Below are 20003 nucleotides of genomic sequence, written 5' to 3' on the forward strand. Positions count from 1 at the left end.
AACTTACATATATTTTGAATAATCGTAGGTACCTGAAGTATGGGAAACGGATTATTTTTATCGATATAAAAGTAGGTGATTCTAGTAAAGTCTATTGAATCTATTTGACGTAATAACTATTCATATTACCTAAGTTACGAGAAATGTAAATTGCTATTCATTCTAAAAGTATTCCGGGTGTGAACCAGTCTTTTACTCCGATAAAGCGATGTGTAAGAGGATTTCTCGCGTTTTTGTAACGAATTTGTTCATCGCGAGTTACATGTAAGTGTATATTAGAAAAATAACCACATTGTTGACTCTGTGATCATCATAAAAACTTCTTTGAGTCTGGGTAATTCTCAGATTGAATTTTGCACTAAGTTTTTTGAACTTCGGAAGGAAAACACTCTCTATTGCAGTCGCGTAGGTATTTTCTGGCTGAATAATTAATTTTCAAGTTAATGTCTTGTCTTTTAATTGTAAGAGGAATTGTAAAATGCTTATTTCTTCAAATATATTAAAGGAAACTTATTTATTTTTGTCCTCTATTGTGATTGTTTTTAAATTTTCAGTATACCCTTAGGTAAATGTCTCTCTATAAACTTCAATAGGTATTATAGTCGAACTGAATATTTTTAAGTAGGTATAGAATGATTCCAAGCTATTGTTTAAAATTACGAAGCCATGTATATAGGCACATTACATAAACAATTGAGTTACACATGAATACAATAGGCTTCTAAATTATATCAACATTCATATTCACATTTTTGTGAATATCTGAACAGATTATAATGCAATAGCCGTAACTTAACTGTTATGTTTTCTCCCAGAGCCAACACCCCAGCTCATGAGGCTCGCTGGAAGGCGGTACAGGAGGAGGTGGCTAAGACTGGTACCTACCAGCTGACTACCACTGAGCTGGTGTTCGGCGCCAAACTAGCTTGGAGGAATGCCAGCCGATGCATCGGGAGGATACAGTGGTCTAAGTTACAGGTATGATACTCATAATATAAATATCTTCTAGTATTTTGTATGGTTGTTAATTTGATAACTAGAGATGGAAATTAAGATATTATTAGCCGCAATACAAGCCATATCAAATCCCTATCTCAAATCGAATTAAAAACAGATTATTATAATCTTAAAGCTTCAATTCATAGCCATCAGTCTTGGTATTGTTTAAAGTCTCTCCAAAATTTGTCTTGTCTTTCTTCTTTAGTTATGAAAAATCTGTTAAGTTCGTAAAACTTAATCGTAACATTTTGAGAAAAACTGTATTTAAAACGAAATGGCAATTAATAAATAGCTAGAGAGTTATCTTTTGCTTACAATAAACTACAAACGGTGTACTACGACAAAACTTCAATTTAAAAGTTAAGAATGACAACAGAACTTAACAAAATAATTGAGTACCTACGTTTCCATTTTACTTTCCATTCCACTGTTTCTTAAGTTTTCTCAAGTTGCAATTTAATATTCTCATTAAGTGTTCTAAGAACAATTTTAGTTCGTTACTTCTAACGAGTGAAAAAAACGGTAATGGACACTCGCTGACTAGCTATTTCTACATGGCTGAATTTCTTTCGCTAACTACATAATGAAAATGTACAAGTACTTATTAGTGAAGTTGAGTGTTTTTCTTGTTAAGGACTGCAGTAATTACTGTCATCTGTTGACGACTACATTAACTTCTCAAGAGCCATACTGAAAAAAACTTTTGTTGATGATGCATAAGTGCACTTAAAAGTTAATTAAATATTTTTTAGATTTTGAAAACACATAAGTTCTGGGACATGCTTCAGATTATTTTTACATTAAATTTTATAAGTAAAAATAATCTGAAGCATGTCATAGTTTTAATGCTAAAATCATGTAGGTAGGTATTTACTTAATAAAAATAATGGTTACAGAGACACCAAAGATACCAACGTATTGAAAGAATATAAATCTACAGTCGGTATACTCGTATGTGGCGTACCGTACCGTTAATATAAACATGAGCATTGTTCTTCAAACTGTCTTTCTGTTCACACACTTAAACAGAAACAGTAAAACCTAAAGCAAAGAGGACTAGCATCAATTATACTAGCTCTTGTCTAGAAACGTATTCACTAAACTGCAATAAAAACGGGAACTAAATGAATTTGCTGACTCTAATGAGAAAACTCCCATTTTGCACTCGGCGACTAAAAAAATGGCGAGGAGGCAATTAACAGCTAGTTTTGCCAAGGTTCTAACAAGTTTCCACAGGTTTTCTTAACAGGAGCCAATCGTTCCTTTAAATTTCTCATTCATTCATTCATTCGTTCAACGTTAATTAGTCTAAAATAATCGTTCTAATAAAAAGCCATTTTAATTTCGAGCTCTGAATGAGAATGTTCATTTAATAATATTCTGAGTCCACTCAACCAAATTTACTTATAATAAAATTTTATCGACAAACTGAACATTTCTATTCGTAATATTCATGAATAGGCTTACAGTCTCAGACAGTTATTGTGCTTACAGAACTCTGGGAATGAGTACAATTAGCTGTCTGTTTGTCTCAACTTGGAGTAGATAATAATTTATTGTTTCGCCTGACTTAGAACACAAGAAATGTTACGTTTTCATTTGTTTTGGAAAATTTAAGTTATTACTCGGCTTTTTAGTAGCAAAGTATGCTTTCTAAGAACAAGCTCTTAGGCTTGATATTCATCTTCAATTTGCGATAACTAGACATCTCTATTTTTGTATCTTTTAAAGAAATTACAACTTCACAAGTCTTTTTGAAAAACAATAAAAACTCAATCCCTAAAAGAAATTCCAAGACACAATATTTTCGTAATTAGAACCGCTAACAGGCGTCGCGTCGTAACGACTTTAATTCATTCGTTCATTTCCATTCACTCGCTGTCGGTTAGCGAAGGACGAGGGTGACTTAAATCGGCATTACCAGGCCCGACTGCTAAATCCTTGTGATGTTAGCAAGTACGTTTTGTAATTACACGGCTTAAACAGATTGCTTCGGTTAATCGGAACGAACGATTTGATTATAGACTCGCTGCCTTGGGGGACTATTCTGATATACGAGCACTATTTTAATAGAAAGATTGTATAAACTTTTTATTTATTTATTTATTTTTTTGTTTATGATGATATTTTTATTGCAATGATATCAGCAGTTTTTACTGATGGGTTAAGTTTGTAAACTTGAGAGAATTCAGTGATCCGCAAAATCTATTATTAATCTATCAATACGATGAAATGCTGAGTCATAACGACAATTAATCTCAGCGGGTTGACGTTCTAAATATAGATGACGATAATCTTTAATTGATTTGGAGTAGTTTGCTTTAAAATATTCTTCATTCTAAAGAGGTACGTAATCTTAGAACGGTATTGAGTTATTATGTTGTAATTCCTGTTTGTACCTGCCAGTGATTCTTTTTATTTAATTTAGTTAGATTATGACGTGATAAGAAAATCATCTAGTGATTATAAAGCTACTTATTTTACCTATACGTATTTTAACTTTTACTAGCTAGCCAGTGGAGAACCACCTCATCATCTGGATAAAAAAACAACAAAAATCATTAAATAGTATAAAAACCAACTTTCCCGTTTATAATTTTATATATTTCTAGAAAAAATAATTTCTCAGATTACAGAATAGACCCCGCGGCGTATCGTAAGCTCTCGTTAGCACCTCTCGACCCGCTAATGCGACAGTGAGCGATGTGACGATTGCCTACCACTTTGCTAACATTTATCTATTTTGATTCGGCACTCGATGAGATTTTAACGAATTTCGTTAAAGCTTGACGAATTAAGAAATGGATTTTGTGGAATAAATTTGAATTTTTAAAGGAAAACTTCGTCCAGATCTTGCCTCGAATTAGCAATTTTGTTTAAATTGCTTTCTTTATAGAAATCTTTGTTTAAATGTTTAGTTTTGTTGAATGATTTGATTATTACATAAATATTACCCGTCTTAAAACTTTAGGATAATAAGTTACCAGACTTAAAGGCTTTGATAATTAGATAAAAAGATGAGAAAAGAAAATGCACGTGATTAACTCATCATCTAAATAAAATCTATCAAAATACAAACAACATACCACAGCAATAATACAGTTAATTTATCCATAAAATTGTGTAATCGACCCAAACATTATTCGATGAAGTCTCATAACATACCTTTGTCCGGTTTTAACCGTGAACATTCATGCAACAGGTATTCGATTGCCGGCAAGTGACAACTACGAGCGGTATGTTCGAAGCACTCTGCAACCACATCAAATACAGCACCAACAAAGGGAATATTAGGTGAGAACACTAAAATACTATTAAAGCATTCTTCCATAAAACGCGGATTTTATGACTGAATTTATTGTATGAAAACTATGGGAATTTATGTGAATTGTTTGCTCCTATTCATTCAATTGAACAACAGATTCTGGTACCGGATTTTGAATAAAAATGCTGTAAAAAGGTTTTGCTTCACACCTTTTTTTTGAAGGAATGTTTTATATTGTCACCGATATCAATAGCAAAAGGCATAGTTAATATTTTTTTGTAAATTCTTTCACTAGGTCGGCCATGACGGTGTTCCCACAACGCACAGATGGACAGCATGACTATAGGATATGGAACAGCCAGCTCATCAGCTACGCTGGGTACAGACAGCCTGACGGTACCGTGCTCGGAGACCCAATGCATTGTGAATTTACTGAGGTAAGCAATAATACTAGTAGGCGTCATCATTACTCATTTTTTGCAGAAACTGGAGAGCTAGAGTTGAGAATTTGTGATAAATCTAAATTTTTTGAACTAATGTGAAATGGTAAATCTTCCTAAATAAAGTAATTTAAGAAAATCGAGAGGCCCCGTATTAAATCACCAGTCTCTCAATTAGGTACGAGTTTCCGGGTTCGTTTTATCGATGACTGAGTAAAGGTGAAGGAAAGCATCTAAAGTAAACCTAGTCTCTAAAGTGATTAACGCTCATTCATCCTAATGAGAAAAGGCCTGTGTGTGAGGGACAATAAAAAAGCTGATGATAATAAAATTACTGTTAATTGAAAGCTCGCTTTGTTCCGACCAAAATCCAATAACATTCCTCAAAATAACTACCAACCGCTACATTTTTGTGCAACCCTCAATAAAAGTTTTACAGTTGATCGTATCACACGATTGATGGTCATTGAAAAATATTCTGTTATTGCATCCGATACAAATAAATCATTCGTCTACTGACATATCTCGTTTCCATGCACCTGCTACAAGTAAACAATACTAAAATTATAACACACATCATTGTGTACATAAACTATTGTTTAGCTAGGAATTTGGTTAGGCACCGTGTATTTTAGAATGACTGATTACGTGAATAAAACGGTCTTACATAACTAGTTTAATTGTTTAGGATATCACTACTGTATTGTTTGTTTGTGTTGTGTTGAATGTTATGTCGCAAATTATGTTGTTACTTGTAAACAAAGTAAGTTTATTGAGAGTTGCGTATGCATTATTTACTTCAATATAACGAAGAATTAAAAGAATTAGAATTATAAAAATAGCGCATCAATTAGTTTTCTGCATAAAGAAAGGAAGAGAAAACAAAACTACCTACTTAAAAAGGTCCTTGCACTGTACAAGCAATTGCACGCATGGGTAAATGAAAAATATGCAATCATATCACTTACAGCTACATATTTCAATTAAGATTCCTGACCCAATAAACAAACAATCTTCATTCACTTCATTCAGCACGGTTCTTAATTGAGTGTCCCCTATTGTACCACATGCGATCTACAAGTTGATACGATAAATATTGTTCCAGCTTTGTCTCAAGTTGGGGTGGAAACCCCCCCGGACCGCCTGGGACATTCTGCCCCTAGTCTTGTCCGCTAATGGAAAAGACCCGGACTACTTCGATATCCCCAGGGAACTTGTCATGGAGATAAATATGACCCACCCCACGTAAGTTGGCGATTAGCGTCGTGTATGTTTTTTGATTGGACCTTCTTGGTTTTATTGTTTTTTTTTTCTTTAACGTTAATGGCTATTGTCTTTGTCGTAGTTACAAATAAGTACATGGAGAATGGTATGAGCATAGAGTATATTATTTGGTCTATGATATATTTTTTCGTACAAAAAGTGATTTCCTGCTTTATATTATTTTTTGAATAATATTACCACAATGATCCTTTAAAAGAGCACAAAGGAAAAATGTATTATATTTTTATTTCATTCAGCGAGAACTACGTTTTCATTTTGGATTTATAAAAAGTTAAAACATTCGGGATCACCTGTGACTTTATTTATAGCAAGAGCCGTAATGAATTACTTAAATTCACTGAACTCGGCACTCGTTGAACATATTGCGTTAATAAATATCTTTTAACATTGTTTTATGAAGCGAAACCGTGACGACTATGTTTTGGAGAAACATGCATTGTGACGTACTTGCAGACGGATATCATTAATCATAGATAATATAACAACGTCTAGAGCCATGTTTAACATAATAAATTATACTTCAATACGTAAAGATTCACCAAATAGTTTCTAGAACTTGTCATAATTTAAATAATACTTTATTGTTAGAATTGGTCTTGACATTTGAAGCAACTCACTACCTATTTTATTAGGAACGAACTGGTTTGACTGCGTACTTTAAACACCTGCTTGCTTATAATAATTCTTTGATTTTCTATTGTTTCGGGTTTCCCTTATACCTATATTATACCTTTGACGCAGTGGCCATATATTTTACCTTTTTTAATTGCTTATTCTTTTTTATGTTAAGATATTGTTTTCGTTTTACTTTTTCCCTGTAAACGAACTCCATTAACTAGTGAGGGTTTCTTCAGTGCTCGTATCAATTCAGAGAATGCATGTCATGTTCAGTAATAAAATCGGGAATCGTTTGTGCATTTACCGAGTAATTATATCATTCACAGTTTGGATAAAACGTGCTGCGAAAATAAAATAAGCTCTTTATACTAAGAACCCACCTTTTACGTGAGTAATATTTTATGTTGCTACTCGTGCATCTGTATACGGCTACCTTTTTATAAACCTTCAGTCCCTTTCGAAAACACACTAAGAAATAAATGGGCCTGTTTGCAGCTGAGACCATCCGGAAATGCGTATGTTCACGGAGAACATATTTCTCTACAAAAAGACAACCCAATATATTTATTTACCTACGTTTTTTTTGTCAGTAATTTTATTCGATGTATTTAATTTTGCTTACAAATTTTCACATCAGTTACTTGCCAAGTCAACCATTTACTATTCAAATGCTCTCATTACAATTCCCGCCGCGGGTGGTTTTAAATAAACAAATCACGCGCACAAACTTCTACTCGACTCGAAACACATTTCTGAGCCATACAAATAATTTTCTCGACGATACGGGAAATATTTTCTCAACCCTGAGTACAAAATACTGCTATTCTGCCACTGTGCCATAAAGGCGGGCTTATGATGCGAAAATGAGAATATTCACGAGGAAAATAAATAAACGGTAAAGTATTTTCAGTAAAACACCAGTCTCTATTTTATAGTACTTAAAATATTCTCACAGCGTACAATGTTATGTTATGTATACCTACTTGCGTATTTTGTAAAGATTATGAAGTAAGAAATCGTAAGCATAAAACATTAATTTGTACCACATTCCAAAGTTTGACACGAGCAACTTGTTCAACAAGTCCCCACAGTCCCTTACAACAATGTGAATACTTTTGAGTAACAATAGACGTATTTAAATTTACACAGCGTTTAGCCTTAGGACTAATTCGTAAAACTTAAATGGGATCAGGAAAATACATCGAAACAATTCGTCTTAAGACTTTCTGTGCTTATGTTTCACTACACTATTTCAAAGATACATTTCTCCCCAATGGACCATTTGGGGAATAGTTCCGAACAAAAATCCAAAGGGAATACAAATACGCAACGATGATATAACATTTTAAAAGCCTCTATTCATGAACAGTTTTACATGTATTTTGTCAGATTTGTTAACGTGCTCTTCTGAGTGCTAAGTGACCCATTTCCCACAGTCAGTCTTTGAATAACGTTCATAATTTGCGGACACAGTCAGTGTTTATTATTCGACGCAAAATTGAAAACAAACTTACTGTACAGAAGCATAAAGTCAAAAAGTCATACGTACAAGTAAGTCCATATAAATATTGTTTATGGGGCATTCCCAACACAGTATTTTCATTAATGTACGCAAAAAGATTGTTTCATAAATAAATAAAGAAGACACGTCTGCTATATGTTTTCCGCAAACAGAGCGGCGAACAACCAACAAACTCCGAACTATAAATCTAAGTATTGTTCTTTACCAGCAAAAAAAAACTCCTTTGGTAAGGTCGCAGATTTACGACGAAAACTATGTATTACGGCAACGCACGTTCTTATTTTCCATCAGGAATTTACGCCGGCATAAAAAGGTCTGGGAATGCATATAATGTTGGCGAGAAGTGGACCCGCAAATACACGGACATTTGACACAGATTGTTATCGTAAACCTGAGGTCCAGTGATCTTCAATCTACGTTTATAGGCCATAAATCGAGCCTATTCAATAATGTATCACAGTTGATAATGTTAACAGGCGTTAATGTGTCATAAAAGGGTGATAAGTTGTAATAGAGTGTCAGTAATTTTTTGGTTGACTTTATTTGGTTTATTTTCATATTCGCTATTAGAAGTTATGTTTATGGTCGTATTATGTTGACGCAACATTTCGTTTTCAGTAGAATATTGTGAAAAATAATTACCTAGGTTATTTGAATGTCGCAAAAACGTGAAATAAATAAATGATAGGGCCATTAAGTTTCAAGTCCAACAATATCCTACTTCTCCCGATTAGTACAGAGTTCACGATTGGTTTCGAAGCATTCCTGAAAACAGATTCATAAGAAAACAAAGGATGCTTCTATACATTGTTTAACTAGGAATGACGCATTGATTCATACCACATTCCATCATTTTCTCAAATAATCAATATGCAAAATCATCCCTTCCCACATGTATTTTCATGGAAAACATTACCTACGTTAATTCTGAGAATCACTGTAATTAGATCACGAAAAATGATAGAAAGATTATTTTTAGAAATTGCTACGTGAACAATGATTTGCGAAAAAAGCAAACATTTAAAGCTAAAATTTACCTTTTAGCACGTCGTGTTCAGTCGTTAAAAAGTTCTAATGCTGACCTAGGGAAATCGGTAAGCTTAACTTTGTAGCGAACAGGACAAACAAACAATGTTTTAATTGAAATAACCAGAATCTAATTTTCACCTATACAAAAGCGAGTGGAATTTTTTTGGTTACGATTTTCAGAAGTCATGTAGGTTATATTTTGCTACGTAGTAGTGAAAAATTTCATGTCATTATTATCTTTGGCAAGAAATCAAGTCACCGTGATGGTTGTAGGCTTTTGTTTACTTTCAGCGATCGTAATGATTTTCTACGTCACTGATATAATATGCGTGACTAAGGGAATGTAGGTAATAATATAATATGCATGAATCATAATATCATGTGATCCAATTTGCAAAAATACCTAACTGTGATTCGATAGGTATTGGACCAATAACCTTTGCAATTTGATTGATAATTTCCTTAAGGATCAAAGTCTAAATCTCAAAGTTTTCCTTATCTACCTCGTTTTGTGTTTTAGAACATTATAGGTACAAAACAATAACATATCTTTAAGAACCAGATGTTATTCACTGCCATTTTTCCTTTATCTTGAAGACGATGTATCAACCAAGGTTTTTCACAGGTACGAATGGTTTGAAGAGCTGAATCTCCGTTGGTACGCCTTACCAGCGGTAGCCAACATGCGTTTTGACTGCGGCGGTATCGAGTTCACTGCAAACGCTTTTAACGGCTGGTACATGAGCACTGAGATCGGCTGCAGGAACTTCTGTGATACCAACCGGCTGAATATGTTGGAGGTAAGAAATTTATAGGCCTTTCCATTTTTGCTTTTATTTGATTCCGAAAATAATTCTGATATTTTTACAATCCGACAAATATTACAAATGCCAAAATACCAAAAAGTATACATCGATTCCTTTCTACGCATTACTAGCTTATTTAATGCTAGAAGTTTTAATGCATCTCAGATTCTAACATGCTGAAACTCGAGGGAATAAGTTATGTTGCTACAAGCTAAGTGCAGGAAAGCTTTAAAGATTGTTTATAGTTGTAATGCTTTTACCGGTTTGAAAATACTCAAAAACATATTTATAGCTACGTCATAGATAGGCACTGAAACCGTATAGAAAATAGACGAAAATACACGTGGGATTCCCTCCGTACGTCATCACAATTTCCATTACGAATTCCCCAAACTGTAAACGTTAATCGATCTATAATTGGGCGCATCTATAACAATCTCCATCGCAATGAATCATACCGTGAACAATAATTGTACGCGAGATTTCACGTTGTTTAGCGTCTGTATTAGAATTTCAAACCGCTAACATTGCCAGTCGTGTGTGGTTGAAACGTTGGTCGGATGATTGACGACTAATTACTGGCCAGTCGATCTCGTAATGTTTAGCTTTAGGAATTATGGCTGCCAGCACAAATTAAAGCCTCATAAATGCTTTAATATGCCATTCGGTTACACCATTTATCATTTACAACGCCTACAATTATTAGTGTCGGAACTTAATTGAAATTTAATTCCGATCTAATCACTCGAATACCAATATAATTTATCTAATGCTATTATTTATGGTACAGCCTAAATTGGCAAGTATGATTATGAAATGTTTTATTGGCTGTATTAAAAGTTTGTTATTTATTATATTTTCTTTTCTTTAGAAAGTGGCCCAGAAAATGGGTTTGGATACAAGGACTCCTGTTAATCTTTGGAAGGATAAGTCTCTTGTGGAATGCAATGTTGCCGTTCTGCACAGCTTCCAACAGCATAATGCTACTATTGTTGATCATCACACTGCTTCGGAGAGCTTCATCAAGCATTTGGATAACGAGAACAGATTGAGGTAAGATTCGGATGTTTTTCTATACAGTTTTTTATGTTATAAAACAGGTTTCGAAGTTATGGTAACATTCTATTAATTTGTTGAAATACCAATATAACTGTTAATTACTGTTTGGTACATCATTTAATTTATCTAGGAATGAATATGTGAAACTCAACTGGCATATTGGCAGCTATCAAAATAAGTACAGTCGATAACAAAAAGCAAAGTGTATATGTGTATGTAATCCAATCGTGTATTAAAATCTCGATAAATTCGACATTTAAAATAATGTTAAACAATTAATTACCTACAGGTATTTTGTATCTGTGTCAGATCACACAGTTGTTTGTGATAAAACATGTTTTTACCTATTTATGCGACACGTTTTGGTTCCCCTTTTCCGGCTTTCGTGGTCGGCCCTACGCCCATGAACTGCGTAGAATAAACATAGATAATCAGATTAATGTCGCCGTGGACCGAAGCATCCGGATCCGGCACATTAAAAGTGGACAAATGGGTCTAATTTAACACCTAATAAATACGCGAGAATATTGAGTGTGTGAAAAGGTACCTTCTTCATTTACAATGCTTTTTTGGTGTGACGTTTTTACTGTCTCAAATTACTTTTCCTCTGAAAAATATGTGCGTCACATTTTTTTTTAATTAGGTAGGTCAAGTTTTTGAATATTTATATTTTGTGACCACTAAATATCAACTAATAAAAAATCGTGACGTAATACGTGAATGACGCGTATCGTACAACAAAATCTATGAGCGTTTCGACATTGTCGCGCCCGTGAACAGATTGCGGATGAGAAAACTAGACTTAATTACAACCAGACCAGCTCGGTCATTAAGTTGTCGACACTAGAGCCTTGCAGATGTACCGATGTGTAAGCATGTGTTCAGAAGGACACGTAAACACAATTGTTTTGAACTATCGTGTGATTGTTTAGTTTTGCAGCTTCACTTTACTCGGCGACTGTACAATGTACAACAGTGACGTCATAAGGGCATTTGTCTGTGTCTAACATTTTTGTTGTATCATCTTTTCTTGATGCACATGCGTTTTATTTGCACAAATTAATGAGTTAATTAATCTTGCATTGTATTATAATGTTTAATCTATAAAATTATCCATATTTAATATCTATTAGTTTTTGCTTGGGTATAAATAAAAGATAGATCATTAATGTAGTGACAAGACACACGTATGCACGGACGTATTCGGTGTATTTGGGTATCCTAATAATATTTATTAATGATGCTCTACTGTTCAAGTTTTTTGTGGTACTTGAATACTGAGTAACATACCGATAGATAGATTCAGTTTTTGCACAACTTCAGGTTAAGTTGCTAAGCTACAAAGATAGAAGTGACGGGGCCTACGTGACTCTTTACAATAACAAAAACTTAGTGAAGAATATATCCTCTAAATAATATTGATTTAGAACTTCAAGCATAGGATAGTCTAGTTACAAATTCTAATATCCGATCAAATAACATAGACAATTCTAACTGGAAGCTTAACTCTAACTCTGAGAGGAAATGAAAATGTACGTACGTCCAAGGAGTGTAAGTCTGTAGGCATGAGTTTTAGGCACAAGAATTCTTGTCGATTGTCTTGGTCAGCTGTTGTGAAAAATTTCTAGATCTTTTGGTAGTATTTGAAGACCTTGAGCTTTTTTTCTCGTTTCTGGTCACAGCTGTTAATTTAGGTAATTATGTAGTGTTGAACTTTATGATAAAATTAGTAATCTTGTACTGTTGAGTGAATATGATGTTTAAATGATAATTAAAATTACTAAATGTGTTTTTGGCTTTATATGACACCGACAAACGCAGCGCTACATTCTAAAATATTCTAACAACGCAATCGCGCTTTCAACAATTTAAAATCAGTAAAACAATGAATCATAGTACTTTTATTACACGCGTACGCTCAATAAACGTCACATTTTACGGCGTAATAATAAACATACATACACAGCGTAACTTTGATTCAGAGCCATATATACAGCGCGTACAAAAGGAAGTGGCGTAAATTGCCGAAATTATTTCGTGAGCTAATCGAGTCTAATTCAATTTGGTCGTCCTCGGGCCCATGATTACGTTAGGTTAGGTGACAATTTCGAGGGTCGTCTGCGGTGCATCAAAATTATTTACATCACCCTGTTTTTCTCGTTATACCGCGAAATTGAGCATCTTATTTTGATATTTAGAAAAAAAATCTGGTACTATATTTGTTGTTGCTAAACTTAGTTCGATTTCAGTAATGTATGGAGGGTCTTTAAAAGAGGATAATCTGTTTATGTAAAACAAAGACTGATACTTTTAGGTGATGCACGAACGAACGATAAAATCAAGACGAAAGGGTAACTAAGAATAAGTCTGGTAATGTAAAGAGCTGTGAACTCTATAAAGATCTTAAATACATCAATTAATAAAATAAACATTGGCTTCAAAAGTAGGACCTGTAATTAAACAATGTAGCGTTTTAATTGGAATAAAATATTAATTAATAGAACTATTGTTATTGTTACAATGCTAGAAAAACACGTGAACGTGTAATTAAGGCGTTATCTTTGTTCTATAATTATAGATTCATAAATGTAAATGCAAATTCCCGATATAGCTAATGAGTGGGTGTTTCATTATTATTTAATCTAAACAAGCGATTGCTACTATGTAAATAACAATACTAACTTGCATTAGACCGCTCTTTAATAGTCAATAAAATGAATACTTATAAGTTGTTCCAATGATATGTATCCGATATTCCTGGAATCACCTTTCAAATTATTGTATATTTTTGTGCGTCAACTTAGTGCGTCAACACAAACGTATTCAATAATAATAAAAGAGTTCGATTTTATTGTCCTCTTAATATTATAATTTTAAGGTGCTCAATACATATAGTTGTCTTTTCCTTGTATCAAAATACTACGGGCTTTTACATGAGTCACCAACTCATTTTACCTATCCCTAACGTGAACACGTGAATATAATTAATCTTTGATCCATGCATGATAGGTACGAGCTATGTAGAGCAAAAAAGCTCGTACAAAATAAAAAAAAAAATTGTAATATGACTAATATTCATTCATTAAATAAGCATTTAATAGATTTCAGTAGGTATTACGTGAAAAACTTTGCAAAGACTATGCAAACGATGTTTTTGTAAATCATTCATATATTCATATGACGTTTTTGTAAATTATTCATTTTTCCAATCACCTCAAATTACAATTTAGAAGGAAGAGGTAATTTTGATACGTAAATGACAATAACCACTTTAATTTGTTCAAGGAAGTCACGATTATTTTGTCACGCTCGATCTAAGTTAATTTGAACAGTAACTCTGTCATTACCATCACGTTTCCGCGGTACATTTGACCAAACACAATCATACAATTAAATAGCTACGGTCATCAACAGGTCCGGGTGCCCATCCGATTGGATCTGGATTGTCCCTCCAATGTCGTCATCTATAACTCCTGTATTCCATCAAGAGATGGCGCTGTACTATTTGAAACCCTCCTACGAGTATCAGGTCAGTAGGCACAAATTCAACTGCGGATACCGAAACAGATTTTAATTAAAATTGAATTGGTGTAAAGCATTTCATATGTACGCAGGAACCCGCATGGAAAACTCATCAGTGGCAGAAATCCAAGCCAATAACGGGCAAGAGGCCAATCAATAGGAAATTCCATTTCAAGCAAATCGCCCGGGCTGTCAAGTTCACCTCCAAACTATTTGGGCGAGCCCTCTCCAAGAGGATCAAAGCTACTGTCCTTTATGCAACCGAAACTGGAAAATCAGAACAGTTTGCCAAGGAATTAGGCGTTATCTTTGGACATGCTTTTAATGCTCAAGTAAGTAATTAACAAATTAAAAATATTTTAATTTTTAAAATTAATATAAAGCTTGTCGCAAAACAGGGGTCATCAACATTTGATAATTTGAACGCATTTTAGGTTCACTGCATGGCTGATTACGATATAACATCGATAGAGCATGAAGCCTTGCTGCTAGTTGTGACGTCAACTTTTGGAAATGGCGATCCTCCTGAAAACGGTGTTGTAAGTATTTTCTTTTTTTTCAATAAATAAACTATTATTAACGTGATATGATATTAACAAAGATTATGTTTAGGCATTCGGAGAACATCTTTGCGAGCTTTTGTATGCTGATCAAGTTGGCGAAGAAGGCTCAGGGTAAGACACTTGAAATAAATTGGTAAATATATTAAAACACGAATCGGAATCTTATCCAACATTTTTTTCCAGAAATCAAATGTTGACCCCAAAATCTTTCATAAAAGCAAACAGCCAGATGGAACTACAGAGATACGCTGGTAATCCCAAGAAGTTAAGCCGATTAGAATCATTGAAAGGTAACAAAAAGATATAATAATGTATGTAACATACAATAATGTTAAGTTCTGTGACTTAAAAATGATCTGATTAAATTTAATTCTAGGTAGCACAACAGATGCCACATCCATAGACAGCTTTGGTCCCCTAAGCAACGTTCGTTTCGCGGTATTCGCACTAGGCTCGAGTGCGTATCCGAATTTCTGTAACTTCGGCAAATACGTTGACAAGTTGCTCGGCGACCTCGGAGGGGAACGAATTCACGACCTTGCGACCGGCGACGAAATGTGCGGACAAGACCAGGCCTTCCGGAAGTGGGCCTCTGGCGTCTTTAATGTAAGTTGGATATGGTATAGGTAGCGAATATATGCCGCGTCTAGGTTTTGTTAGTGGATGTTTGGTGTTTTCTGATTCAGCTGTGTGTTTAAGATCCAATTTCAATTGATAATAATGTTAGAATGATAATGACTGAATGATGATGTCTGAATCTTTGCTGTGAGTGTTTGCCATTTCCAGAGATAGAAAAATATTTTGGGGAAATAAAGGAGAAATGAAAATAATATAAAATACATTTTTGCCAATAGGTATCCTGCGAAACATTCTGCTTGGATGATGACGAAACATTACAAGAAGCTAAGAGAGCTCTCGGTACAGTTGCTCTGAGTGAAGAAACTGTGCGCTTTGCCAACCCAGAAGTTCGTCCACCAACTCTGCAAGTTGCTTTGCAGTCAGCTCTTAACAAAAAGTTTGTAAGATGCATCGTGAAAGCTAATAAGGATTTAGGCCATGGTTCTGCTGAAAGATCTACCATATTTATTGACTTGGAGCCAAAGGTAACAATAATCCTGACGTTTGAAGATGATTATATTTTTATGGATAATGCAAACTTTCTACTTAATTAATTTGCAGGAAGAAATAAAGTACGATCCAGGTGATCATGTAGGAATCATTGCGTGCAATCGCAAGGAATTGGTTGACAGTGTATTGGTTAGACTGAAGGATGTTGATGATTATGATAAACCATTACAGCTACAACTTATGAAGGAAACACATACATCGAGCGGTAAGCAAGAATACCAAAATACAAATACTCGTTGAACAATAATAAAAGATAAATTACGAATATACATATTTTGTTCCAGGACCTGTAAAATCTTGGGAACCCCACGAGAGACTCCCGGTAATGAGTGTTCGGGAGCTATTTACGCGTTTCCTGGATATCACAACACCACCTACCACTATTTTACTTCAATACTTAGCAACAACCTGCGAAAATGAAGAGGAACGCAAGCAACTTAACACTCTGGCTACAGTAAGTGTCAAAAGCAACCATTAATTTATGTTTTATTTTAAGAATTTCTAATAATTGTCATTATTTGCTTTAGGACCCAGGAGCGTACGAAGATTGGCGCCATTTCAATTTCCCGACTGTCTCAGAAGTATTGGAACAATTCTCGTCAGCTAGACCAAGTGCATCACTACTCGCTGCACTCCTCTCTCCTCTGCAGCCAAGATTCTACTCGATCTCATCATCGCCATTAGCTCACCCGAAACACATACACCTGACGGTAGCCGTAGTCACATACCGCACCCAAGGTCAGTACACGCAAAACATAAATTTAACGTTTCCTCTAAACAATGTAATGCATTGTATGCCTCATAGTTTATTAATGACGGTTCCCACATACACTGACATCGCTGATTCCATTGAAATACAGTTTACAATATGATCTAAATTTAAGTTAAACGACGTCCGTTCAAAACAATCTGATAGATGAGTCGGCTATAGTAGCGACATCAAAAAGGTTATTCAGTGTTTTATATTTATGATTTTCTATTTATGATGTGGTTTGTAGTAGTAAAACAATGATGTCATATTTGAACAGATGGCGAAGGACCTCTCCATTATGGTGTTTGCTCAAATTATCTTATGGACCGTCAGCCAGGCGATGAGGTGTATCTGTTTATCCGAAGGTATTATGAAGTTTTATCTTATGCTCCAATGCATTCTTGTCATTTATAGCCATGTTTGTAACATCAACTCCTTTTTACAGTGCTCCTAACTTCCACCTGCCTCAAGATTTGTCAGTGCCGCTCATACTAATAGGTCCTGGAACTGGTATTGCTCCATTCCGTGGTTTCTGGCATCATCGCCGAGCTCAGCTCAGTTCCCGCAAACGTCCTGCATCTGGCCCAGTTTGGCTGTTCTTTGGATGTCGAACAAATAGTATGGACTTGTATCGTGAAGAAAAACAGCAAGCTGTGAAAGATGGCGTTCTTACTAAAGTATTCCTTGCTTTGTCTAGGGAGAAGAACATTCCAAAAGTATGTTTGATATTACATGATGAGGTTGAAAACTCAATAAGCAATAATTTTATAATCCTGTATATCTTGTTTAGATGTACGTCCAAGAGGTAGCAGAACAAGAAGGAACAGAGATTCACGATTTGCTCGTAAACCGAGGAGCCCACTTCTACGTGTGTGGTGACTGCAAGATGGCTGAAGACGTTCACCAGAAGCTTAAAGGCATTATCAAGAAACACGGTGACATGACTGATGAACAGGTGCAGAACTTCATGTACACGCTCAAGGTTGGTAAAATTATTTACTCTTTTAATTAATCAGTTTCTTTACATTGGATTTAAGATTTTTGAAGTTTTAAAATGGCTCGAGAAAATGGTTCTTATCATCATATTTTTTTGCACTAAGGAGGAGAACCGTTATCACGAGGATATCTTCGGCATAACCCTTCGCACTGCCGAAGTCCACTCCGCGTCGCGGGAGTCAGCTCGCAGGAACCGCGTGGCCGCGCAGCCATGACGCCGGTCCTCCCGCTTCCACCCTACCTCGCTCACCTAGCCCAACCAGCTCCCCAATCCTAACAACTGCTACATTCCTATCGATTAAAATAATAAAAAAATCAAGTGCTTACCTTATTTCCATCTCATCGTCAATCTCAAATTTATCAGCTTCAAAGTTTCGCGAAGAATTTTTTAGCATCGTTAATTTGTATTGCTGATTACAATGAGTCAATTACTCCTCTACTTTTTGGCTTTGGTCAAGCATTGTTTGGGCCACCCGGCCGGTACATAGGTTGTGCGTGGTAATGGGTCTTGAATTTATTGTACATAGTCTTCACTAGCTACTCCAGAGTTACATTCCATTTCAGTATTATTATTTTTGGATGCTCATGTTCAGAGGCTGCTGAAATATTAAAATATATTTATACAATTATTTTAAATGAATTCCAAGCAGGGTGATTTAATATTTAATAACGCACAAAACGCATAACCATCTGATATGTTCTCCTTTGAAAGCTTCATCATTTAATCGATAATCTGTATCGATTGACTTCGAAACATTTCCGAATAATAAGAATTTACCAATTACACAGTATTTAGATGTAATTTTATTCCATTTAATATTAATAATAAAAATCTATAATGACTTTCATTGACGTCATAAAATAAAATATTGTCCACTTATTGCTAACAAAATTTTAAAGTATATTTTGTTAGTAGATTATCGTATAAAATTTTAACTAGTCTAGTTAGTCGATAAATATTTTCAAAATTATGTTTTGGTTGACAATCTCTGTTACAACTACTGTATTTTTTACGTTGTAATGCCTTTATTGCCAAATGTTGTACAGATTGTGGTGTAATTATTTTATGCTATCAATGTAAATAAAAGTATTTTAAGTTATTTTATAATCGTGAATGTTTTAGATTTAAAATTTATCTTTATTTTAAGTATTTTATCTGAAGTATAATTATTTTGTTTAAAAAATTTATCAATATTATCTACCAAACGACCATGTTAAACACATACCAATTGTACCTATATTAAATTATAATATTATTAAAAATATGAGCAGCTATATTACTAATGTTTATTCAAATGTATTTTATTCATATGTCCTTTATATTTGACTATTAGGTGTGAGTGTTGAATTTGTGATCCTTAAACTAGTCCTAAGAAATGTATTCATATTTTCTATTATTCGTATTATGAGAATTTAATATACAAATAAAAAAAAATCTTTTCTGATGTTACCTAATATTTCTATATTAACATAGCATATTTAATAACTGTCTTCGCCGGATATTCACAAATTACTGATGTCATATCTTCTAAATTTAATCGAATGCACATTTGAGACTAATGACATTGTTACTATCAAATTCATATCACGCAAAGTATTATCGTAAGGCACTTTCATCTTATAATGAAACCTGTTTGGACATGTTGAGAGAAGCAAATTATGATTGATTACGAAAATATTTGTCTGTTATTGGTCAAATAAAGTTCCTTCGTATTCGAAAATGCATCGTTGTTTTTATTTTACACACATTGGTTTAAATAACATTTAGTGAAAACTCAAAAACGTTTATTCAAATTAAAACAAAAGAAACCCCTCCCTCCAACCTCCCTTCACCACTACCTGTGTTTTTGCTGGGAAGAGGAAGTGGTTATACAATTACCCCCTGTGGAGTCGTTCACATGTATAAAAAATCTTTTTTTTGGTTATGGGGTGTAGTTTCCACGGGACGAGGGTGTATACTTTTAGGTTGTGCTCACGAAGGCTACTGCCTTGGTTGTGAACGATATAGTCATTTTCTGTCA

At 34.3% G+C, this 20003-nt stretch overlaps 1 protein-coding gene across 1 annotated transcript in view; it reads left to right on the forward strand.

Annotated features, from left to right (window-relative positions):
* Positions 1-19705, forward strand: part of LOC110378714 (nitric oxide synthase-like protein) — a 29308-nt gene extending 9603 nt beyond the window's left edge. The window contains exons 3-22 of the mRNA XM_021338090.3: positions 816-978; positions 4202-4293; positions 4560-4701; positions 5810-5949; positions 9783-9957; positions 10835-11016; positions 14437-14551; positions 14637-14876; positions 14979-15083; positions 15157-15218; positions 15291-15397; positions 15484-15713; positions 15962-16210; positions 16287-16440; positions 16520-16689; positions 16763-16973; positions 17264-17351; positions 17432-17702; positions 17777-17968; positions 18087-19705. Coding sequence (XP_021193765.1) covers positions 816-978; positions 4202-4293; positions 4560-4701; positions 5810-5949; positions 9783-9957; positions 10835-11016; positions 14437-14551; positions 14637-14876; positions 14979-15083; positions 15157-15218; positions 15291-15397; positions 15484-15713; positions 15962-16210; positions 16287-16440; positions 16520-16689; positions 16763-16973; positions 17264-17351; positions 17432-17702; positions 17777-17968; positions 18087-18197 — 3199 coding nt within the window. The 3' untranslated portion in view covers positions 18198-19705. The remainder of the gene's footprint in view (positions 1-815; positions 979-4201; positions 4294-4559; positions 4702-5809; positions 5950-9782; positions 9958-10834; positions 11017-14436; positions 14552-14636; positions 14877-14978; positions 15084-15156; positions 15219-15290; positions 15398-15483; positions 15714-15961; positions 16211-16286; positions 16441-16519; positions 16690-16762; positions 16974-17263; positions 17352-17431; positions 17703-17776; positions 17969-18086) is intronic.
* The last annotated feature ends 298 nt before the right edge of the window (positions 19706-20003 follow it).

This window comes from Helicoverpa armigera, chromosome 9 (genome assembly GCF_030705265.1).
Source record: "Helicoverpa armigera isolate CAAS_96S chromosome 9, ASM3070526v1, whole genome shotgun sequence".
NCBI classification, from domain to species: Eukaryota; Metazoa; Arthropoda; class Insecta; order Lepidoptera; family Noctuidae; genus Helicoverpa; species Helicoverpa armigera.